Here is a 25,190-nt window from a genome sequence, read left to right as displayed (position 1 = left end):
TAAGGTCAGGGGTCCCTTTACCTTTACTGTCAAATAAACCAATGCATACTTGTTGTTCTATCCAGTTTTTAAAATGAACAGTATGTGTTTCAAAACAGCAGTGTTACCTTGTTTGACAGAGGGGCTAAAAAGTGACATCGCATCCTCTCCAACATTAGGTGTCCCATCTTCAGCCTGCAAACAACAAGAGGGGGCAGCAGGCCGCATGAGTATGTGACTGCACCACATGAGTTATTTAACACATAAAGCTGCCTTATACAGAGTCAGGCAGTTTTCACCAACCAGGCACCTTTCAGATGTGCCAGTCGGGGCCAATGGGAATTGTTGTCCAAAACAGTTCAAAGACACCAGGTTAGTGAAAATTGGTCAATTTCAACTGGCAGTAGCTCTTCAAGTAGAAGTCCAAGAGCCTTTCAGATACAAGAGTATTAGTTGTCCCTTCTGCCTGGTATTGCCTACTCTTACAGGCACTTGCTCTTGGGCAAAGTTCTTCCCCATCGCTTGCTACCAGAGCCAGTGTGGTGTAGTGGTTAAGAGCGGTAGGCTCGCAATCTGGGGAACCGGGTTCGCTTCCCTGCTCCTCCACATGCAGCTGCCGGGTGACCTTGGGTTAGTCACACTTCTTTGAAGTCTCTCAGCCCCACTCACCTCACAGAGTGTTTGTTGTGGGGGAGGAAGGGAAAGGAGAATGTTAGCCGCTTTGAGACTCCTTCGGGTAGTGATAAAGCGGGATATCAAATCCAAACTCCTCTTGTTCTTCCCTATGCCCTATCATTTATCATAAACAGGTGACCGTGTGACACGGGGCAAGGCACTGAGACTGCTTTTTGAGAAACACAAGGACACACATGGATACTTTAGCAAGACTCTACATCCTCTTGGCTCATGTGCGCTCCTCACTTACCGTTTCTGCATATGCTCCTGGTCCCTCATTCCCTGTGCTGGGCTTCACCCAGACCTTTTCACTCACCTTGTGCTTTTTCCCAGCTTCTCGCTCGCTGTTCTGCCTGTCCTTTTTATCAGGAAAAGGGAATTCCTCATCTCCATCAACAAATGCATACGGATCCATTTCAGGTTCCTGGTCAGCTACTATTGCTGCTAGATACTGGTTCTTGCTCTGGTACTGCTGCACCAATTCATCAGAGACTTTTAAAGGTTTTCTACATTGCACCATTAACCTGTACACAGGAAAAAGACGAGGTTACAATGAATAGAAACCATATGCCAAAACCCTTCCAGTGATTAAAACCTTTAATCGCTTCTCAAATTGTAACCCATCTTTCCTCCAATGTGCTCAAGACAGCATTTATTACCCTGGGAGAGGTGGGCTGGTCAGCACAGTTCAACCAAAGCAAAGATCACCCAGTGAGTTTCATGGCTGTGCAGGGAGCTCAGCTGTCTGCCGTCCAACTCTAACACATTTAAGCACCATACCTTACAAGTTTTCCCCCAACACCACACACATAGTGGAATCCACCCTGCGCACACAAAATTATAAATTTCACTAGAGTCCCACAACTACTCTAGACAACAGTGGATTTCTTCTTCCTGAGTTTTTCATATGAGTTATTATCAATTTGGTATTTTAAAAGTCTTTATGTCCATTCCTAATTAGTACATGGCTTATGTCAGCTCTTCTTTCCCAGCACTTTACAATGAGGTCTTTAAAAAGGACAGCACTATTCACATCTCAGCTTTTGCTTTTGTTTATCAGTATCAAACCAATTAGCACTTCAGTAACTGCCATACTGGTACAGTACAGTTTATTATTACTATCATTATTATTATTTTCTTACATGCCTTTCACCACAAGGTCCCTGAGTGAGTTTGAATAACATAAAAATACAGTATTAAAATCAGTTAAAATAATATAAAAGCAGATACATGACTGAAGAGCCTTTAGCTCACAAAAAGCTTATGCCATAATTTTATTCTGGACATTATTCCAGGAGGGATTTCTTCTCTTAAAATTCATATTTTGCTAATGAATGAAGCAAAAACCACTTCTCTCACTGCCCAGAGTTCACATTATTCTCTGCAATGAAAGCCTTTTGTGCACCAAGACTGGAGAAATATGCTTCATGGGAACATACAGCAGTACAATTGTAGATAACGGATGGTTTAGACTAGAGCAGGAGAGAGAGACTGTGGTATCCTGGGGGACCACTGACCAGCTTCTACTAGATCAGCTGGGACTATCTGCAAAGTTTGCAGGAGTTAGGGAAACTTGATCTGATCTAGCAAGGCAGTTATGAAGATCAGACCTAGATTTATTAGCTTCAGTTAGCTGGCTGCATCAGGTGTCTTCAGATCATGCACTGGGACCATGCCTTAACTGTGACCATCTCCATTCAATCTATTCAATCCCCTTAGGGTTGAAAATGCACAGGCAGGCCTCTATGTGCAGAAGAGACTCTCTGCTTCAGACTGTCATCCTCAAACTCATGGAGGGTTTCATTCTGTAGAGGTGAGGTTCCCAAACTGAGCTCAGTGGAACACCAAAGCTTCATTCAGGTGGTTCGAGGCAAGCCCACATTAAATATTCATTTTATTTTTTAACTGTGTTTTTACTGCTGCTTTTATTTTGTATGCTTTATGTTTCTGTGTTGCAATTTGAGTTATATGGAGTACAAATTGGAATGCAATAAAAGACAATGTAACAAACAAAGGAAACTGTAAAAAATACAATTAAAAATATAGAGCATCTATCACAGCACAGTGCAATTGTTATAACCGATGGGAAAACAGTTAAGTGGCCTGCCAAGACAACCAGCAAATTTCAAGTGGTCAGAGGGAAGACAGAGTTCGGGAAGCACTTGTGTAGTGATTCCACGGCAATGGGGCAGGTCTTGACAGCACATCCTCAGTTTTTTACATGTGAGGAGCTTGAGCAGCTGAATGGGGTTTCATAAAATTTAAACACAGCAAGTGAAGTCAACCCACCCTTGGGTTGAACATTTGCAATCTGAATAATGACGAGTGGTATCCATTTAGAAACACATTAGCAAACCTTTTTTTAAAAAAAAAAAATCAAAGTTTTGCAGTCGCTTATAGACAGTAAGACCACTGGAAGGCTATTCAGACAAAGAAACTTTGCATTAGGTAGTTCAGTTAAGCCATAACTGGCTAATGCAGGCATCTAGCAGGCTAATAATAAATTTAAAAAGCATTGTTGCTTTCTGAAAGTACTTGCAAGACTCTTATAAGAAGTTGTATCTGATTTGAAAGGCTGTCAGCAGGTTGAGCTGGAACCCAAGGTCTAATATATGGGTCAGCACCCAGGGGGCCCTGGCCAAATCTTCTCCTAAGAGCTGCAAACCAGGTCCTCCCATTGCAGAGCGAGAGGCAAAGGAGGTGTGGAGGGAAAGGCACTGGGTCAGCTGACCCAACCTGCACACCAGAACAGGAGTAGGATGGTTGAAGTGCTGACCCATCACCTTCTCTGCCACCTCAAAGTGGCCCTCCAGAAAAGCAAGCTGCTGAGCAAGAGCTTAAAAAGAACCAGAGGATTCTCTGCAAACTAAGCCTGTTTCTCATGGTGGTGGTAACCCTCTGTCTGGGCTGCAGGTGGGGGCCTCTATGTGTGAATGCTCCTCTTTACTCAGTCATGCAAGCCCCCACCTGCAGACTTGCAATGCTACAGCAGACACAGGTTTACCACTACTGTGAGAACTAGGCCACAGGCACGTTAAAAGAGATAAACAACCTCAAGCCCAGGAAGTGAAAATAAGAACACACTTTTCGGTGCTTTACACATCCTCAAACTACTGTAGTAGATGAAAATATAATCAATCTGTTTCAAGCATGACCATTTGGAGCATGCTCTTCCCAGGCCTCAAGTAACTTGAGAATAGCTTTGCACAGTGGATTTTCCAACCAACAGGAGCTTCGGCCTGCCCTCCCTGGCCACAGAGACACATTTGATCAAGTCTTTTCCTAAACCGCCTCTCAGGTGGGCAATGAACTGGCTGCAACTGAGCATTAAAGACAGTTGGCATTTCTATCTGGAAGCAGCTGGGATGCTCTCATGACCCTTGGCAACACCACACACCAGCGATTTCAAGACTTTTTACCTTCGCATGTCAAGTTGCTTGCTGTTGCAGGGATGCTGGCCTTCACTGTTATTCTAGATATTTATATCCTGCATCTCTGCCCCAAACAGAGACAGCCAAGGTGGCTTACATATAAAAAAACCACAGTCTATGAACACTGGAATTTGCAACAGTAAAAAAATACTTAACAGGCTGCAGATAACACGACTTCACAGTGGAGAGGAGAAAAACCAATATCTAATTCAAATAAGCAGTACATCAAAGGCCTGCTGGCTCAGAACCATCAGCTTCAAGCAAACTGCTACCAGGAGGGAACAAAATGGATTTCCCTAGTTCTACAACCTAGGTGAGGCAACAGACAAGGTCCTGTCATGTGTATTCCCACCAACGGTACTTCAGGGAGCAGTGAGACATGAAACATCTTCTGCCCAGACAGGAATATAGGATATACCAAAAACAGACCATTGGCCCATCTCTAGCTCAGCACTGCCTATATATATAGTTAGGCAGTGACTCTTCTAGGTCTCCAGCAGGAGCTTTCCCCAGTCCTACTTGGACACCAGGGATCCAACCTGGAACTTTCTGCATACAAGGCAGATGGCCTACCACTGAGGTATGGCTCTTCCCCCGATCTGAGCTGTGTGGAAGGCTCATAAGGTAGGAGGCAATTCTTTCGATATCCTGATCCCAAGCCATTTCTTGTGCAGAGATCAGGCCACAGAATATACTCAAGAGGGAAAGAACAATAACAGACTATTTTACTGATCTCCTCATTCATGAACAACTACACCAAGTTCCTCAGAATACCATTCGTAAGGCACTATTCAGATTTATTTCTATTTTTAAAAACTATCTTGTCCAGAAGCAAAACAACTTTTTGGAAAGACGACAGCACAGGAAACCTGCTGACAGCATTGTTTTGTTAAATTGGCACCTGCCTTCAGAATAAGCTCACAAACTAAACCAAAATGAGATCGAAAAGGAAATGCATGTTTCCTTACCCTTGAACAAGAGCAAAAGAACAGCTGAATATTATTCAGGGTTTGAAAATGTTACCAAGCAGCTAACAGCTGATGCACAAAGGATGAGCGACAGTTGCAAGCAGCACACTCAGCTTTTACAAAACTGTAGAGCTTATTGGTTTGTGTGGGACTTTTTTGTTTTTATTACGTATTTTGTGTTTTTTATCTTGCATTTTTATGTTGGGTGCCACCTTGAGATCTATGGATTAAGGGAGGTATACAAATTTAATAAATAAAAAATAAATAAATGAGAAGCTTACTAACTTTTCCTCTACCAATATGGAGGGGAAAAGAACTATTAAGTGTTGGTGGGCTGCTTCCAGTCTCAGGATAAAATCAATGAACATATTTTCAAACTTCTAGTTCTAGATTTAAATGCCCACTTAAATCCAACAATTACAGGTGGGCTCTGCCTTTATTTTCATTAGCTCATTCCGAGGCAATCCAGCTTTGCGCCCCTTTCATCTCCCTCTATTTTCATGTCTCAACAGCAGCTGTACACATCTCCTATGATTGTCTTAGAATACTTCAGACACACGAGTTGCAAGTTCCTAATGCCAGGATTATTTCAGGAACATAACAGCTCTTTTGAGATTCAGCAGTAATCAAGGACAATTAAGTTCACTGTTGGTTAGCAAGGAGGATGAATTACAAAAAAAGGTTGCTATGAAGCCTTTGCACAACGGAAAAACAAGAAAGAAAGAAAGAAAGAAAGAAAGGAAGGAAGGAAGGAAGGAAGGAAGGAAGGAAGGAAGGAAGGAAGGAAGGATCCACTTCTAGACATACAGGAACCAGAATACAACCCCTCAAAAAACTACTGCCACTTAACTAGCACTCATAGGATGTTGAGCAGTGATGTTTACAAGTATACAACCAAGATGTTTTAAGCACATACTTGAAAACTTCAAAAGTGTGGACAAACATGAGTTGATAAGCACGTGTCTCATGCAGATAAACTCATTACTGTGCCAAGTTTCAGTAGGTAGCTATAGCCAATGTACTTTTAGGGATAAACCCAAGGTTTGCTGCCATGTTTTATGTGACAAAGCCTAGCACAGGGGTAGGCAACCGAAGGCCAGTGGGCTGGATGCGGCCCAATCGCCTTCTAAATCCGGCCCACGGGTGGTCCAGGAATCAGCGTGTTTTTACATAAGTAGAATGTGTCCTTTTATTTAAAATGCATCTCTGGGTTATTTGTGGGGCCTGCCTGGTGTTTTTACATGAGTAGAATGCGTGCTTTTATTTAAAATGCATGTCTGGGTTATTTGTGGGGTATAGGAATTTGTTCATATTTTTTTCAAAATATAGTCTGGCCCCCCACAAGGTCTGAGGGACGGTGGTCTGGCCCAGGGCTGAAAAAGGTTGCTGACCCCTGGCCTAGCATCTGCTGAACTGAGCCCCCCGAAAGGAGCACATGCTGCACAGCACTTGCCATTTCCCCCTCCACTGCCCCAAAAACTGTGTGTCAAGACTCAGAGAGAGAAAAAGATGTAAACATTCACTCTCTGGCCCACTGGCAAAGACTACTTACCCTTATATAGCAGCGCCAGTTGTCATTTCAGTTGCCCCCACCAGAACCATATGCTGCTGCACTGATTAAGAGAAGCAGGAGGAACCCCAGTGGCACAAAAATCACTCAGCGGACAAGTGAGGACTTCTGAATTTCTGGGTACCAGGTCACAACTTTGTAAGGGAGGCCCATGTTCAATGGAGACTTTGGGATTTATGAGAAAGCCTTTCTATAGCACCACTACCTCATTTAATAATGTTTATAAAGAAGCAAGCCCTCATTAAGCATACATGAGGTGAGAAGGGAGTCAAAAAGTGACAAGAGATAAGGGCAAGTGAAAGGTGCCATCTTTGAACAGGCCACAGAGCTCTGATTCCAACTGTGAAAGGTAAGAAGTGGTGATGTTGAGCAACTGCCCTGTGAACAGGGGCTAGAGGAGAGCCAAACAAAGACACCAGAACAGCACAGAACAGCACACCTCCTGCAACCCAACCCCATTCAAAAATGATTCCTCACACAGACACTTTTTAAAAGCAGCTTTGAAAGCAAGTCTTTCAAAGCCAAGTCTTAAGACTGCACCCCCACCCATCCCCTTCTTTTCCCACTCCCCTTTCCGGGTTCCATTTCTGTGATTAGTTTCTATTACAAGTCAATTAAGGAGCCATTTCCGTCATTTCAAACTCAAGTTAGCTGCCCTGAGCACACAGGATAGGAACAAGATATAAATCTTGCTGATACTCTGATATCAAAGAAAACACTCTCCAACAGATCCAACAGGCATGGGGCAAGAGATAAGTGAGAAAGCTCAAAAAGAAGTTAACTTCAGTCATGTACCCTTTAAAAATCAGAGGACATGATTTCCCTTTTCATTCCACAGATTCCAATGTATTGCCGAATTAGTTACAAGCTTAGAAGCTGGGAAACCCACAAAGGGATTTTGCTTTTGACTGAAGTGAAAACAAAAATCTAGAATGGAAACTATGATAAATCATCTAGCTGAAACAGAGCTTTTTATTCATAACACATAAAGGAGATTCATCAGCCACAGAGAACAAGGGAAACAAAGGCAGACCAATTCAAATATTTTGTGGTTTTAAGTCCACAGCATAAGCTGCATTTTAAAACTGGTATTTCATTTATAAATAATAGCTCTTTTAGCAGGGAACACCAAGAGGTATTAAATTAAATGCTAGGTCCACTTTCAAGAATTTGACACACTCCTAGTTACATAGTCCTCTCTAAAGGAAATACAAAAGCTTCCAAAACTTAATAGCATCAGTGGAGTTCTTGGGCCAGGTTGGCTCTATAGCAGACATGGGCTATCACTCAAATGGCTTTTTATAAAGAGAATAAAAATCTCCAAGCAGGGGAAAACTGCAAAAATTAGTTGAACATATAATTTAAGCCATCTAGCCCAGTATTATCTTTTGACAAGCAGTAACTCCCAAGGTCTCAGATTTCTTTCCTAAGGGAATAAAACCTATGAACGTCTGCATGCAAAGCACATACTCCAGCCCCATGCTGTGTCCCTCCCACCAAATTCAAATGGTACAATCATCCAATCCCTCTAGGATTTGAATACAGGACCTCTCACACTCTGAATGAGAATTTGAATTTTCTAGTACTCATACATATACACAATTGAGTGAATACTTCTGCATTTTTATCCTGGACATTCACAATTGAAATGCCCACAGCAGAACCACAAGTTCCGCTCTTTCTGAACCATGATAATACAAAGGAAAACAAAATTATCTTCTCATAAGAACTAAAAGGTTTTTGGATTAGATGCAAATTCTGCTTTTAGAAGTTAAAACATAAGGTATGCTTACTCTGTAGCTGAAGGTAAGTTGTCTGACCCTGCAAATCCCATAGGGTCATCCTTGAACTTTTCACTTGGGAGCTGTGGTGGCAAGAAATTCATGTCCTTTTTCTTTGGAACCTTGTAATACTTCCACGTGGAATCTGCATCTTCTTCTTCCAAGTTCACCGCTGCACCAACATACATTGTGGGCTCTATAACTTCTGGGAATTGAGCTGGGAAAGTCTGAGACAAGCCCTCTATCCTGTCTTCCATTGTTTTTGAAGGAACTAAAGGATCTGGAGTTGGCATCTGATAGAAATGCTGGCTCTGGGGAGTGGAAGGAGTTTTAGTTGCCCCTTCATCAGCAACATCACACGGGTGAGGACTAAGGGGAGGTGGCTGGGGAGAATTTGCCATTTCAGTGCCATGCAGCTGAGGAGTCTTTGCTACATCATTAGTTCTGAGATTTGAAAACCTCACTTGGTTATCGGACGTGGTAATCACAAGCCTCTGATTGGCTGAGTCCGCCTCCATGGCAATATCATCAGTGATGGAAACACGATGGTGAAATGGGGTCAAAGGACGTTTCTGGGGCTTATCTCCTTTCTCTTGCTTCTCATTTGCCTTGTGCTTTGGAGCTGCTTGCTGTTGCTGGCCCACAGGCGGCACTGGCCCCTGCTGAATTGCAAGTCTTGGCTTGAGACTTTTGTACCTAAGGAGGGGCAGGAGAGAGAATTGGGGTGGGAATCATCTGTATTGTTAACTGCCAGTAGCATTTCACATTTCGGCAACCATTACACAAAAATGAATTCAGCTAAATATGTTGATAAGCAGACGTAACACTTGTCCATGATTATTATACTGCTTTGTGGTTTAGCTCAGTGAGTTAAGCCTTACCCTTGCGGCTTACAAACATGGAGACACCAACTAGTCACCTTAGTAGCAGAGAGTATGAAGAGGTGGCAAAACTGCCTTAACCACAGTTTTCTCAGTGCACACGCGATGCTTACCCACAGTTAGCGGAAGTCATTGTTTGCAAACCCACTTCCAACTGTGGCTTCCCATCCTGATTTCCATCAGTCCTTAACTGTGGTTTAGGCATTCAGATGCAATGCTTAATAATGGTTAAGCATTATGCTGCCACAGGGGAACACATTCCTCCTACAACTATTGGCAAATGTATATGCCTTAATGAAGCATTTACAACCAAGTAAAAAGAGAGGACAGAGAAGGAGGCAGGATAACATATCAAGATGCTGCTGCTGTTCCACTTAGACCAGGCATAGGCAAACTCGGCCCTCCAGAAGTTTTTTTGGGACTACAATTCCCATCATCCCTGACCACTGGTCCTGTTAGCTAGGGATGATGGGAGTTGTAGTCCCAAAACATCTGGAGGGCCAAGTTTGCCAATGCCTGACCTAGACTGTCCCCTGGCCCACCTATTACCAACTGCCCTCAGGGAAAGTCCCCAAAGAAGGAAAGACAAGCAGGCAGAGAAAACACCAGCTACCTATGCTTGCTCTAGCTGAGCTAGATTTCCTTTGTTTTAAGCATACTGTTTTTAATGTACCCATTGCATTTTATCTAAGGACTTGCCATCAAAAAGGCGGCTACAAATCCACTAAATCAGTCGTCTTCAACTCTTTTAGACCCAGGACCCACCTTTAATCCAAATCTGCATTTGGAGAATAATTTCTTTCTATCTTTTTACCATGTATTTGTATGGTGATAGTGCTGTTGTGCCTCATCTTAGTTCAAAACCCTGTTAGTGGATCCCAGCTCATCAGTTAAACACCAATGCACTAAATAAAATAAAGTTCCAAAGAGCCTATACACCCAGTCTGTTAGCTTACCATATTGACCAATATGTTACCTTCTTACTGTTTTATAATTTTTATAAAATGTATCCTGAAAGATTCCTGCATAGTTTTACACACTACAACTGAATGTTCTGCAAACTTTACCTTGAGCAAGTGCAATTTGTCCTCTGCGTGGCTTCAACAAACTCCCAAAATGACATTTTGTCAACTGTCTCATCTTCACATACGCCATTTGATGTAGCAGAATACTTCCTCCTGCATTGCATTTGGGAGAGAAATTATTCTTTTAAGTGAACTGATGAAAACTGTGGAGAAAACATGAATCTGTGGTGGATCATATAATTACTGAATCTATACATGTCCCTGGTTCACCTGTGTCTAGAAAGAATCATATCTGGACAAGCTGGATTTTTCTCTCTTTGAAGCTGATGTTGTACCAGAAATGACTAACAGGTATGTGTTTTGCCAGACAGTAAAATACCTTTCAAGTTAGTACCTTTTGTGGACTTACAACGTGTGTGTGCGTGTGTGTACACACATACACAGATGAAAACTTTCAGGTAAACGCAGATAACATTTACCATATCAATGCAATGTAGTAGAGTCATACCTCGGGTTACAGACACTTCAGGTTGCGCAATTTTGGGTTGCACACTGCACTGAACCCGAAAGTACCGGAACAGGTTATTTCCGGGTTTCGGCGCTTGCGCATGCACAGAAGCGCGGAATCACGATCCACACATGCGCAGACACGGCGCTGCGGTTTGCAAACTCTGCAGGTTGCGAACGTGCCTCCTGCACGGATCACGTTCGCAACCCGAGCGTCCACTGTACTGTATTTAAAGTGCTACAATTGAGAGGGCCATTTCTATATATTGTTTCAGTTTTTAATGTTGACACTAACTAATTAGGAAAAAGTGTGACTATGAGGGGGACTTCATAGCTATCTATAAAATTATGATTCACGTGAAGTTTCCCTCCCTCTCATATAAGTCTCACACAAATGAGGTTGACTGGCAGCTGGTTCAGGATTTACAAAAAAGAAGCAGTTTTTCACACTATGCATAACGAACTTAAGAAATTCAGCGCCACAAGATGTGTGGCAATACCCACAACTTTGTGCAATATTAGATTAGCACAAAGGGGGTAGGCCTATCAGCAACCGTTAGCCCACAGCAGCTAAATGGAGTCTCCCACACTGAAAGGCAATCTGCTTCTGACTTCTATCTAGATAAGGAGGGGCAACCACTACCATAAGACCTTCCTTGTGCGTACCCCAAAGCATCTGGGTGGCCAGTGCTGGAAACCAAAATGCTGGTCCAAATTCCAGCAAGGGAATGGCTAAATGCAGCTTAACTGCACCACCTAGAACTAGGAATCTCAACAGAGTAATGGCTCCTTCCACAGGTCCCCACACCGTGTGTGCAGGTTTGCTGCTGCTCCAGATACAAAGAAAACAGCCTTCATTACAGGCCATTATCTTCCTCCCTCCCTTTCCCAAGAGCCTGCCAGTTCTCATTAAAGAGTGATTTATCTGCCCCCTAAATACACCCTGTTATCTGCTTGGCATTTGATGTTGACTTTTGTATATTGTTTTGTCTTTGTTTGTTGCTCAAGCTTTAATAAAAATAGCTTTAAAAAATAAATAAAATAAAACAAAAACCTAAATACACCACCTGTTCTGGCTTTCCTATTGCTCCCACTTGCTGCCTAGTCTTCCCAAACTAACTCCCAAGCTAGGACACAGAGTCCAATTCCAGCAGACTAACCTGGCAGCATGGAGGGGGAAAGCAAGGAAATATTCTTTCTTAGTGCCTTGATCAAATATTATTCCTAAAAATGCTGGAATAAATTAATTTATCCAGAGTGTGCCTGCTATTTGGAGAAGGAAATTAAGGAGATAGGCTGGGCAAAGATAGATTCAGGGTAAAAGATTAGTTGCCTGGACAGAGAGTTTCCAAACATGTTGCTGGCCAGGGCCTAAGTAGTTTCTTACTAGTGAGTAGCAAGTCGACACACTTTCTTCCAGGATAGACGGGTAAAGGAAGTATAGGTTAGGGAACATACATTAGTTCCTCTGGGATGGGAGGTGACACTTTCTTGGGTCATAGCCAAGGGAGAGATGGGAAGGGAGAGAAAGCTGGCCAATACAGCAATCGATAAAAGTGTTTTACACATCCCCATCCATCTCCTTTACATGGCTCTGATGTCTTCAGACTTGGGTGAGCAACAAATTAAAAACACTAAAATGTACCAAGCAATTAAGGGACATGTGCAGCTTTGGTTGAACTCATTTGAAAGCTACTGTGTTTCACTTTAAAGTACAGATTTTACAATGTCTCCATATGAACACATGCACACAAAAACATCATACATACTTGGTCAGCGCTCTGTTCATATTGCATTCTTGCCAGACTCTGTCAACCACTTGATTGGCCAGCTTCCGAGGGATTTTGCCCCCATGGTGACTAATGCTTTCGGAGCTGAATATGTCAGAAATAGAAGGGAGCTTCACCCACTTCTGGGCTGAACGAGTATCAACTGAAGAGAAAGAGGGACGGCAACACAAGAGTTAACTAGACGGTTAAACTTTATCCATCGTATCTGCTTAAACAACACCCTCCCCCCCAAAAAAACCCAGTTTTTATTGCAGGGACAAAAAATCAGAGCGCAAGAGCAGAGGCAGCCACAGCATTCGCAGGCACCAAATAGTTGTTTTTTTAAAACAACAACAACATTGTCTTCCTTTGAATTACTACTCTGAGACATAGCGGATAAAAAGGCACTAGAAGTGTCACATTAAATTAGGCTTTGTCTGTTTCTCATATACAAATTACAGAGCATTACACAAATTATGGTCAAGTTATTTGTTTGTTTGTATACCACTATTTCATTCATCCCCTTCATGGATCACTGCCTTGTCATGGCGAAGGGGCTTGAATAACTCCAAAAAGCTATGAGCTATGCCGTGCAGGGCCACCCAAGATGGACAGGTCATAGCCAAGAGTTTAGACTAAATGTGATCCACCTGGAGAAGGAACTGGCAAACCACTCCAGTATTTTGCCAAGAAAACTCCATGGACATAAAAAAGGAGAAGCTTTGAGAAGAAAGTGAGAGTTTCCAAGGCATGCTCTGGTTAGTGGGGTCACAGAGAGTCGAACACGACTAAGACGACTAAACAACAACAGTTTCATTCATCTCTCTCTCTCTCAAAGCATTTTATGGCAATAAAAACATAAGATCATACAATATGGTTAAAAATAGAAAAGACTGAAGTAATACTTCAAATACTGAAGTATTTTGAAGTATACTGAACAAACACAAGTTTCAAAGTATGGAACAAAAGTAAGAGACTGTAACTAGGTTCTATCCAGTTTTGAAGCACGCACACCCATCGTGAATGGTCAGACCTACAGACACTTGTGCTCAGAAGTCTGTAGTTTTTATCATGACAGATTGCATGGAGTGCAATCTCATCTATCTCTCCTGCACATTCCTGCTTTCTACTCTCCAATTTACCATGGAAAACCTCATCAAAGCACCAGGGACTGAGAATGGACAGCAGCATGCACTCAGAAGGTATATATTGGATTTCATTGTCTAAGGGTAGGGGTTTTAAAGCACATGAGGCCACCACCTTGCTCAAGATGAGAAGACCTGGGTCTAGTCAGTGCCTTGGGAATCACATCAACTGCCCCTTTGGTTCCATGATGGAAGAAAGGCAGGATATAAACATCAAAAAATAATCATGGTATTAACCATTACTTTATGTCAGGGGTCAGCAAACTTTTTCAGCAGGGGGCGGTCCACTGTCCCTCAGACCTTGTGGGGGCCCGGACTATATTTTGAAAAATATAAATAAAAATGAACGAATTCCTATGCCCCACAACTAACCCAGAGATGCATTTTAAATAAAAGCACACATTCTACTCATGTAAAAACACGCTGATTCCCAGACCGTCTGCAGGCTGGATTTACAAGGCAATTGGGCCGGATCCGGCCCCTAGGCCTTAGTTTGCCTACCCATGCTTTATGTCATGCTGATGAGAGGCCACTTGGGCAGGGAGAACATGTCAAAACAGTACCTCCCCTTTGTAGATTTTAAATATGACAAAGCTGATGGATGGGGAAGGAGTTTTACTATACCTGTTTGAACCTCTTCTGGGGACGTAGGTGGAGTCAGAGTGACCGAGGACATGGCGGGATCTCTTGTGGAAGCAGGCACTTGATGGACACCCAAGCAGTTGCTTGACCCAGCAGTGCTAGGAACAGGAATGTCTGTCTGAGGAACTAAAACAAAGCATGCTGGGTAGACCATCCGTACACCAGCTAAAAATAAATAAAAAGAAAAAGTTTATTACACAGTCCAACCCAGGCACAAAGTACATCACTACCCACTGTAACATAAACTGCTTTTTAAGCCTTGCTTGAAACAAACAAAAAAACAAAAAATCTGACAGGCTGACAATTAGAATTCTCCACCCTCATTTTATCCTCACATGCGAGAGAGGTTGGGTTGAACGGCCACAATTGGATCAGCATCAACCAATGAGTTTCCTGGCAGAGAAAAGTTCTTCACACTACACAAGTGATCCTCTCATCAAGGAAATCCAGAAGTAGCTTCCCTGAAAGGCAGCTGCAAGAGAGGGTTTGGAGTACCTATATTCTTGGTTCAAGCAGAGCGAAAGAAGGGCCAAACAAGCCTGGAGAGTGAACTAGCTGCACTTGGAACATGACCCAGAATTTTTGGAAATGTGAAAATTTTTTACATCACATATGGGGGCTCCTTAGCAAAGTTTGAAAGCCACCACACTCCACTACACTAAGCAGTATCAATTTCAGCAACTGCTTATTAATAATAACATATGATGCAGTAAGTAACTGTTTACAAGAGGGTCAATATTCCTTAAGGGGCAAATCTGTCAGGGAGTGTTATCAGTGGATGTGGCCAGAGCCAAGAATGGGAAGGAACATCCCATTTTCTATTCCCCCCCACCTCTGCAACTGCCTTCATTTTCTGCCACCTCCTTGTCTCCCTCCTCACCCCAAAGGCTTCAACGGGCAGACTTGGGAGTAGGGGTGGGAGGAGAGGAGCGAACAGATTGCTCTTGGCCAATATCTGAACCAAGAGCCTGCAGAAGGCTTTTGAAATTAGGTTGGGGTGCAAGTGGCCCACCCCTGGTTTATGACAAGCTGCAGGAAAACTGTTTAATATAACCTGAAAATTGCCAACATCTCCCCTTTCACAGACATCCCAATGAATGACTCAGAAAATTACTAGCATCTCCACTAAGCCCTGTAACACATGGCTTACGGTTCTCTTCAACTATGAAATCTGAAACTATTTCCGCTGTTGCATATAAATCCTTGATGGCCCCAATCATTTTGCCCATGCCTCAATTATTCTTCTGCCCAGTGCTGGGCTAAAAGCATGTTACTTGTCAGTGATGCAATATAATTTATCTACCTTTTCTTTTTCTCCACTAAAAGCAGTAAGACTCCTTGTCATCTTCCTCATAAATCCTACTCTAGTTTGTCTTATAATAGTGCCACTCTTCTCAGTGAAAATGCTTTAAATTTCAATCCAGTCTACCGCCATTCTTCTTTTTTTAAAGTTAAATAACGACATACGCTTCATTGTGACTTATAATTCCTCTGACACTCTTAAAGCAAATCGAATTCTCAATTGTTTTCACTCTAGGAGGTCAGTTTTGTAAATTTTGGCAACTAACCTTAGTGCTAAAAGAAGCACAATTTCTTCTGACTGCTTACAATATTTCCCTTTCCTTCATCTAAGAATCTCAAGATAGTATACATGATTCTCATCCATCATTTTATCCTTGTAATGACATTGTGAAGTTTATCAGGCCAGGAGATATAGTGACCAGCACAATAGGTGACTGCTATGCAAGAGGACTTGGGTAGCCAATGTATTACAGCCTTGTAGGACTCCCAACTCCCACCAGCCCCATAGCCAATGGTCAGAGATTATAGAAACTTTGGCGGGCACGAAATATATAGGGATGTAGGTGTATGAATGATGCACCTACCTTCCTCTAAGCCTTCTTTTCCCTTTGCATTACCAACCATAAACTGTTTCCTTTGTTTTAAAATGTTCCATGATTAGATCTGTCTGACATGTTGTGCCCCCACTACAATCCACGCTCCTGGTGTTTCTTGTTTTTACACTTTCTTTCCCTCCATTTGCTCTAGTTTACCTTGACATTCTATGTAATAACTTGCTCACAGTTTTAGTGTTCAGTTTTTCAGCAAAGCTTTTGAATCCTTTTAACCTCAAGATTATCTCAAACAAACTATACTAGTTCCCATTTAGACAAAAACTAGTGGGATATCATAACTATGACAATTATTTATTAGACATTACCGTTGTGCCTAGCTCTTGCTTAGAAGAAAGAAACAGGAGTCACCAATTTTAACTTTAGCAGCAAGGCCTTTTTTAAAACAGGCAATTCACAGCTCCTAAATTGGTGCTCTCCTGTCCCATTCCTGATAAAGATAGCTCATCAGCAATATTTTTAATATCACTGCAACACTTATAGAATCATTTAGTTGATTTAAAGACATAGTCTGATTAAAATAATGTTTTTTTGAACAAAGCAACAGCACAAATTTTTTACATTTCCAATTTACACAAAGGTGACCAATAAGATTTTTTTTGGGGGGGGGGATTGTTACTACTAAATCCACACTACATATGAACTAAGTAAGTTTTCACAAGTGAAGACCATCTTGACTGTCTGGTGACAATGCATTTCATCAGAGACCAGAGAGCTGCATTAGGCACTTCAGAAATAGTAATTAAATAAAGCAATTTCATTTGCTGGAGGCAGGTGGGACCCTCCAGGTGTTGCTGGACTAGACTACTCATCACCAATGGTCATGCTGGCTGAGGCTTATTGGAGCTGGGAATCCAACAGTATCTGGAGGGCTACAGTCCCTCCCACCACTGGTTTAGGGATTTAAAAAGCTTTCGTACCAACAAGGACTTCCACAGCAGCGAGAGAGTCATCCTCCCAATCCATTTCTTCTTGCTTTTCCTCCAATCCCTCCTTCAGGTTGGATGTGATAGGATAGAACTGTTTCCATTCCCCAATCAGTTTTTTCGTAGCTGAATCAGACAACTTGAACGACTGTCCAGTGAGTGTACCATTTAATCCAAAGGGACTTAGAATAACTACAAATACAAAGAACAAGGACGTTTGTCATTCACCAGCACCACCCCAAAAAGATCTGCAATGTATACCCAAGGGCGGTTGGTGTGTCAAGGGGCTAAGCTTCCATGTGCAGTAAATTTGCAAGGGAAGTTAAATCTTTTCAAGGATTCCAGTTTTGCTGGATGGCTTACCAGAACCTGGATACCATCACTGCCCCCATGAAGGGCTGCAAAGACTCTTATTTGAGATCCATTTCAGTGGCTAAAGTTAAGCAGCTATTAGAAGCTTTAGGGTGAACATTCCAGTTCAGAATATTTACAAGAATCATTACCAAAGCCTGCAAGGCAGGGCAGAATAAAAAATAGCCAATGTAATTAGTCAATAGCATGGGATGCCATGGGTAGCTCCAGCCCTCTCGCTGATTTAATCCAAGGGCAATTCAAGGACACATTCCAGTCAGGCAAAAACATTCAAGAAGGCTATGAAGCAGGACTAGACTAGTAGGGGTGTGGCCTTGAGCAAATTCCAGGGGCCAGATTCACCCACACACCTGGGTCTGAGGTTCCCCAGCACTGTTCTATGCTCATTTTTCTTTGGAAATTTCCAACTAAGGCTAAAAGCTGAATATTGCTTCGTATTAAGGGAAGTTCCACTATCTTTCCTTTTTATTTTTTATAAAAATGTTTACATAACACTATTAATAAGAGAATATCAGAATGGTTTACAAAAATTATATATAATGCAATGCATATATATATATATATATATATATATATATATATATATATATATTTGCTTTCATAATATATATATATATATATATATATATATATATATGCAGGTTTTGGTGTCTTCGGGTGTCTTCCCGTGTAAGAGTCGGGGTGTCTGTGCGACGTTTCGACGAGGTCTCACTCGTCATCTTCAGGCTGGTGCTTTCGGCTTCTTGTTACTGGAACAGAGCAGAGTCTGGTGTTTGAGTTCCTATAAATACTGTTGAGGGGTGTGGTGTATAGCCTCCAACGTTCTGGGCAGAGAGGAATGACCCACCCAGTGATATTCAGAATATCACTCATGAAATCACCCAAGATATCCCTCAAGTAATTAAGGAACAAAAGAAGAAAAGGCACACTAATCTAGGAACTTCCTCTCTGCCCAGAACGTTGGAGGCTATACACCACACCCCTCAACAGTATTTATAGGAACTCAAACACCAGACTCTGCTCTGTTCCAGTAACAAGAAGCCGAAAGCACCAGCCTGAAGATGACGAGTGAGACCTCGTCGAAACGTCGCACAGACACCCCGACTCTTACACGGGAAGACACCCGAAGACACCAAAACCTGCATTCCTGTACCCGTGAAAATCTACGAAAGCAAATATATATATATATATATATATATATATATATATATATATATATATATAGTTAAAACCAGAAATCAGCTAAGTTTTATGGAAAGGTGTGGTCTTATTTGCCTGGATAGAACAGAAAGAATGTAAGTTTTCAGCAGGTGTTTAAAAGTTCGAACAGAAGGTTCCTGCTCAATCCCTATTGGCAGAGTATTCCATAATACTGGACTGATACTAAAGCAGGGGTAGGCAACCTAAAGTCCTTGGGCCTTTTTTGCTCCTTTCCCCCTTCTCCTGCACACAGAGTTTAAGGCTTTCCATCTTGGTTTGTAGTAAGTGTAAACCATAGTTTCCTGGGAAACAAGGAATGTCAATCATCTTCAGACTACAGCTTGAAATCACAATTTGTGAACAAACCAGTTTGCACAAATCATTTTTCAGGGTTCAGAAAGAATGACAAAGGAGCAGGAGGCTTCTAATCTCAACACATAGTTCAGCATTATGAATAGCCTCTTAACTCTGACAAAGTTTGAAATCTCCACTTAAAAGCACCGTTTTAAACCTCAGAAACAATTCTGTGCTTTAATTAGCAGGGTAGACTGTGCTCTACTGTGTTGCATGGCAGCAAGGAGCCATCCTCACCTGACGATCTCAGGACAAGGACTTATTGTCCCTCATTAAAATGTATGTGTACTGAAACAGGGTGAGTTATGTAAGAATCAGTGTACCATAACAGCAGATAGAAATTCATCCAAACGTCTGATATAGAAACGCATTGTAAGAGATCAGCAGTAGGGAACAATTTTCTCTAATACAGGAGAGGTGAATGGATTTTTACTTTATTTTTTAAAGAAACACCAGTAACATCTACTGAAACACAGATTGCAAGCTGCTAAGTACAGGTTAGGCTCAAATTATTTTCTTTTCTTTGTTAATAATAGGGGAAACCTGGTAACAAGAGAAGAGTGATCTCTAAAAGCGTCATAAACTGGTCTATGTTAGGAAAGTTACCCTTCAACAGTTGGCAGCAGCCGACAGACAGCTGAAAAACTGCTGAACATGAGTGTGTTTTTAAACTTGCATGTAGAGGAACCAGTCAAAAAATAAGTTCAGGGTCATTCCAGGAACAAAACATATGAGATCCATTTATTGCCATCGAGAAGTTTTGGGTTTTAGTGCAACATATAGGCATCAACACTCAAGAATCTCGACGCATCCTTAACAAGAATAGCTTATTAGATTAAACTAGAATACAAAAAGGGAGGTGTGATGAGGTCAATGAAACAAGCAAATGGAAGTTATAGATATGTAATTTGGGATCTCTGTTGTTGTTTTCTTTCTTGTGTTTTCCATTTTTCTTTTTGTTTTTTTGTTGTATTGTTTCTTTTTTCTTTCTTTCTATGTATTACAGTGTTGTTTTTAATTTTTCTTTTTTCTTTATAACTTTGAAACTACTAATAAATATTTTTTTTAAAAAAAAAAAAGAATAGCTTATCAGGTTGCATTACAGGAAGCTCCAGTGCCATTTCACACACTGATAAGAGGCAAACACAGGAAAGGCCATCAGGTGTACATCCCAAAAGCTATAGCCAATCAGTGTTTCTTGGCAAGAGTACCCGTACAATACATATTTGCTGCAGCTGACATTAATGTACTATGTGAACTGACACATAGATTAAAAACCACATTTTGCCTGTTGTTTACAGCAGCCTCCCCCAACCTTCCTGATGTTCTGGATTACAACTCCCATCCTCTCAGATATGTGACCACGCTGGTTGGAACTGATGAGAGTTGGAATCTAAAACATCGAGAGGGGACCAGATTAGGGAATACTGAATTGAAGATTCTCATGTTTTGATGGAAGTTCAAAATGGATCTTTCAAGACAGCTATTCCTGACAAAGCCGAGTGTGCAGAATAACTAATAAAAAAGAAAACTAATATCCAGGAGAGAATCTGCAAACTTATTAAGACATTTTCATCAGTCTTGTGATTAACCTCTACTCCAGGGGTCAGCAACCTTTTTTGGCAGTGAGCCGGTCCACCATCCCTCAGACCTTGTTTGGGGGCCAGACTTTTTTTGGGGGGTGGGAATGAACGAATTCCTATGACCCACAAATAAACCAGAGATGCATTTTAAATAAAAGCACACATTCTACTCATGTGAAAACACCAGGCAGGCCCCACAAATAACCCAGAGACGCATTTTAAATAAAAGGACACATTCTACTCATGTAAAAACACGCTGATTCCTGGACCGTCCATGGGCCGGATTGAAAAGGTGATCCGGCCCCCGGGCCTTAGGTTGCCTACCCCTGCTCAACTCCCTCTTGCTACAAAGCCTTCATTTAGATAACAGAAAAGTCTGTCCAAAAAGGCCACAATCTCTGGAGTCAATCAAAGAAACCTACCTTGAAAAGGGCTGTTAGACTGCTGGGCCAGGGTGAGATGTTCTTCACTAACAAAGTACACAGGTTGGTGCTGGTTGATTTCCACGCTGGTACAAACATTGCTGTCCCCGTGCAAGAAGAAGGTGAAGGAGCAGGACAAATGTTCGCTAAGAAAGAAGCAGAAGGAAATCAAGGTGATTAGTCCAAGCAGGCATCCCAAGAAAATAAAAAGTGCAATATTTCTTTATGAACTGCCTAAGTAAGTTCTCTGTGCAGCTTACAGTAAGTAAGAAAAAGACATAAACCTTAACACATAAATACAATATAAAAAGAATCCCTCATTCACATTACTGAAGTTAAAATACAGATATAAAAAATGAGAGGCCCTTGAAAAGATTATTTGAATGTAGAAAAGAAAGGAATTTTTTTGGGGGGACTGTATTTTTGTCCTGCCCCAAGCAAGTGGTCAGGAATCCCTTAGTCAAACCAGTATCATCAGCATTCCACACCATCCACATCAAGTGATGAGCAAGATCACACCTTTTGATGCAGACCAGAGATAAAAAACCTATTGTTCTCCAGCTGTTGTTGGCCTACAACTCCCATCATCCCTAGCCACTGGTCACACCAGTTGGGGTTGCTGGAGTCCAACAACATCTGGAGGATCATAGGTTCCCCATCCCTGATGTAGACATTCCCATCCTCTAATGCACAGAGCAGAAACTGGAGGCCCCAGGACCAAATCAAGCCCTCTTAATACCAGTCCCCACTTCCCAGTTAAAAAAAATCACAGACCAGAGGAATGTGTGGAGAAGCAGTTTACCAGTGGCTACAGCAACCAGACTTTGCTGGGTCCATTTTATAGGCACCAGCTGAGCACAGTTAGTTACAGTTAGTTAGCAACAGCACCTCAGAAAGTGGAAGAATATAAACTACAACACTTTGGGGAAAGGTATATTTAACCAGGGTGTTTAAAATTAATCTATTTGTTTACACTCCATTATCTTCAATGACTAATGAGCATTTCAGAAAACAAAAGGTCTTGACTAAGGATTCAGACACTCTCCTCTTCAATTAAGTTGTAAGAGACAAGGCATATGCTCCAAGGCATCCTTGGCAATCTTCAAACAAAAACCTGCAAAGTAACTCATTCTTAGCTGTCCTTAAGTAAACAAAAGCCTGGAAAATTCAGCACATGCATCAGGAACTTTAAATCCACTTGTACAGCTGCCGCCACCTCCACATACACACTTGTATAGCTGACTGAAAGGAACAATTCAATAAAGAAAGATCATGTTGGTACTGCCTACATGACAAACAGACTTAACATGGGAAACCTAGATATATCAGAGACAAAGGTTTAACTATCTTCTCAAGACCATTTCACATATTTCAAAGATGTTGGTAACCAAAGATACTCTCTGCCAAGGGGCAGCAGACATTCACAACTACAGAGCAAGTATACAGTTCATTTTAGATGCTTCTCACTTTATATGGCTGGGGGAAGCTTTACACATTATGTTTTTGAAGTAAATTAAAATAGTCATCAATAATAACAAATCATATTCAGTAGGCACCTAAAAACATAACCAAACTGGAACAAGCCCCTATCTGTGGACATATATATATAGTAGAAACTTAATTGATGCTCTGTTAATATGGCTAACGGGACGCGGGTGGCGCTGTGGGTAAAACCTCAGCTCCTAGGACTTGCCGATCGCATGGTCGGTGGTTCGAATCCCCACAGCGGGGTGCGCTCCCGTTGCTCGGTCCCAGCGCCTGCCAACCTAGCAGTTCGAAAGCACCCCTGGGTGCAAGTAGATAAATAGGGACCGCTTACTAGCGGGAAGGTAAACGGCGTTTCCGTGTGCGGCTCTGGCTCGCCAGAGCAGCTTCGTCACGCTGGCCACGTGACCCGGAAGTGTCTGCGGCCTCTAGAGTGAGATGAGCGCACAACCCTAGAGTCTGTCAAGACTGGCCCGTACGGGCAGGGGTACCTTTACCTTTACCTTTAATATGGCTAACATGGCTTCCCACAAAGAATCCTGCGGATTGCAATTAACAGAGGATGCTGAGACTTCTTCATTAGACCTCCTCATCCTACCTCTGGCCTTGTACAAGTAACATTCCCAGGGGAGCAGGAATGATTATCGTATTAATATAATGATTATTATATCAATTTAATGGTGCAATTCTATATATGCTTACCTAGAAGACAGCTACATTGAATTCAATGGGGAGGGACTACAGCACAATGATAGAGCACATGCTTTGGATGTAGAAGGTCCCAGGTTCAAGCCAGTTAAAAAGGACCAGATAGCAGCTGAGGGGAAAGACTCATCTTTGGCTAAGACCCTGGAGAGCTGCTCCCAGACAGAGTATACCTTACTGGGCTAAATAGGCAAACGGTCTGATCTCATACAAAACAACTCCCTGTGCTTCTATGTAACAGAACATTTATTCTCAAGTTTGCATGCATAGGACTGCAGCTTGTTACATATGTGTGCTCTTGGTATCAGTTCCCTATCTATAAAATGGCAATAGGGACTTCTCTAGAGGTAAATGAGAAGCATCAGAAAGTGAGGATCATAAATCACTGTGTACACCAAGTGCGTTGATGAGAAAGTCAAAACAAAAGAGCTTTGTTCTCAAATCTGAAATGTAATGCCCTGGAAATGGAAATGTGCATACAAGAACTAGGGAAAATGTTTTGTTTTTGAAAGTGGAATTAAAAACATTCTGAATGGAGGGGAGGGGGAATTACCAGCCAGAGTGTCTTAAAGATTTACAACTTTAAAAAAGTAACACTATTTTTGTTGCAGATCTTTACTCGTTTTCACAGAAAAAAAGGTTTTGTGTGAGTGCTATGACCAGAACTCACTCTCCTTTTTTACCTATGTAAAGGGTTCTCCTAACAAGTGATGAAACTACACATTTATACAGAGAGAGAGACAGAGAAAACATTAATTTCTTTCTCTCACACACATCCTTCTTGCTTGGTGGCAGGTGTTACGGCTAAAATCTGGGTGCGGGGTTACTCTGCCACCCAGCTCATCGGACTAAGTCCGTGGGTCCCTGCGGAAGAAAATGAGCTCAGCCGGACACAGGAGCAAACTGCAGAAGGTCCAAGTTTATTGCGCAACAGGTTCAAGGCGAGATTGAACAGCGAGAAAGGGGGTGACATGAACTTTTGAAATTTCCCTCCATGTCCCAGAATACAGTGCAAAATACCTCCCAGTTACATCACGAATACATTAAGGAAAGGTTGGGTTACACAGATTACATCATGAATACATTAAGGAGAGGTTGGGTTACACTGGATTAACATATGGAGGAGGGAGGGGGGATATGCAGAGCTGGAGATATGCGCAGATAAGCACATCCTGAGAAGACAATGGTCCATGTACGCATAGTCTGTCACCTGGCATTGCCCGAGGAAAGGTTTGGCAGAGTGATTTTGACAGGATTACTTGAGAGATTATGGAGGACAGGGGAGGGGTGATGGAGTCCTAGAGAAATTGAGCAAATATATTGTAGTGAAGAAGACATGCCCCCCCCCCTCCGTAACACAGGGCAGAGGGATCACAAGTACCAGTACTACAAAGGAAGGATTTCGGTGATTTACAATTAGTATTCAGAGATCTAAAAACAGAGTATAAAAAAATGGCATTTCCATACCCTCTCAATAAAGCATCTCAGTAAATGGTACAAATCCTATATTTATAGAACTAACACACAAAAATAGAAGAAAAATAAAAGCTATATGGGAGAGCTGAATTTTAGTCAGTCCCAAATCACTTTCACCCACACAGCTCAGACCCTGGAGCTATTGCTCCATCCAATGACAGCTTGAAACTGAAACCTTGATTTCTCCTCTCTCTCACCTAGCAAAGGCAGGAGAAGATGGCATATTTAATTAGGAAATTAAGCTCAGTAGGAAAGTGCTAAGATTCAACAGCACCCATTTCCTTGCAATTGCAGCAGGTAATGTACCTAATTTGTGTTTGGGTTGCAATGATGCCTATTTGACCAAAATTCTAAAAGCCATGCTAGTTCCTCAAGCACACA

At 41.9% G+C, this 25,190-nt stretch overlaps 2 protein-coding genes across 14 annotated transcripts in view; both read right to left on the bottom strand.

Moving 5' to 3' along the window:
• BRIP1 (BRCA1 interacting DNA helicase 1) overlaps window positions 1-14,175 on the bottom strand; it is a 313,915-nt gene extending 299,740 nt beyond the window's left edge. For all 13 annotated transcript variants that reach the window (XR_014214176.1, XM_082201664.1, XM_082201668.1 and 10 more), the window contains exon 1: window positions 14,133-14,175. The gene's annotated coding sequence lies outside the window, so the exon portion shown is untranslated. The remainder of the gene's footprint in view (window positions 1-14,132) is intronic.
• The window catches only part of MED13 (mediator complex subunit 13), a 102,012-nt gene that overhangs the window by 28,788 nt on the left and 48,034 nt on the right, over window positions 1-25,190 (bottom strand). Inside the window, exons 4-11 of the mRNA XM_082201646.1 lie at window positions 21,144-21,289; window positions 17,207-17,404; window positions 14,356-14,538; window positions 12,587-12,749; window positions 10,353-10,463; window positions 8,417-9,100; window positions 971-1,178; window positions 108-174 (exon numbers count right to left, since the gene is read on the bottom strand). Coding sequence (XP_082057772.1) covers window positions 108-174; window positions 971-1,178; window positions 8,417-9,100; window positions 10,353-10,463; window positions 12,587-12,749; window positions 14,356-14,538; window positions 17,207-17,404; window positions 21,144-21,289 — 1,760 coding nt within the window. The remainder of the gene's footprint in view (window positions 1-107; window positions 175-970; window positions 1,179-8,416; window positions 9,101-10,352; window positions 10,464-12,586; window positions 12,750-14,355; window positions 14,539-17,206; window positions 17,405-21,143; window positions 21,290-25,190) is intronic.

This window comes from Podarcis vaucheri (assembly GCF_965113315.1).
Source record: "Podarcis vaucheri genome assembly, chromosome: 15".
Lineage (NCBI taxonomy): Eukaryota > Metazoa > Chordata > Lepidosauria > Squamata > Lacertidae > Podarcis > Podarcis vaucheri.
Note: the sequence above shows the minus strand (reverse complement) of the source record. Positions and strands in the feature narration are given on the sequence as shown.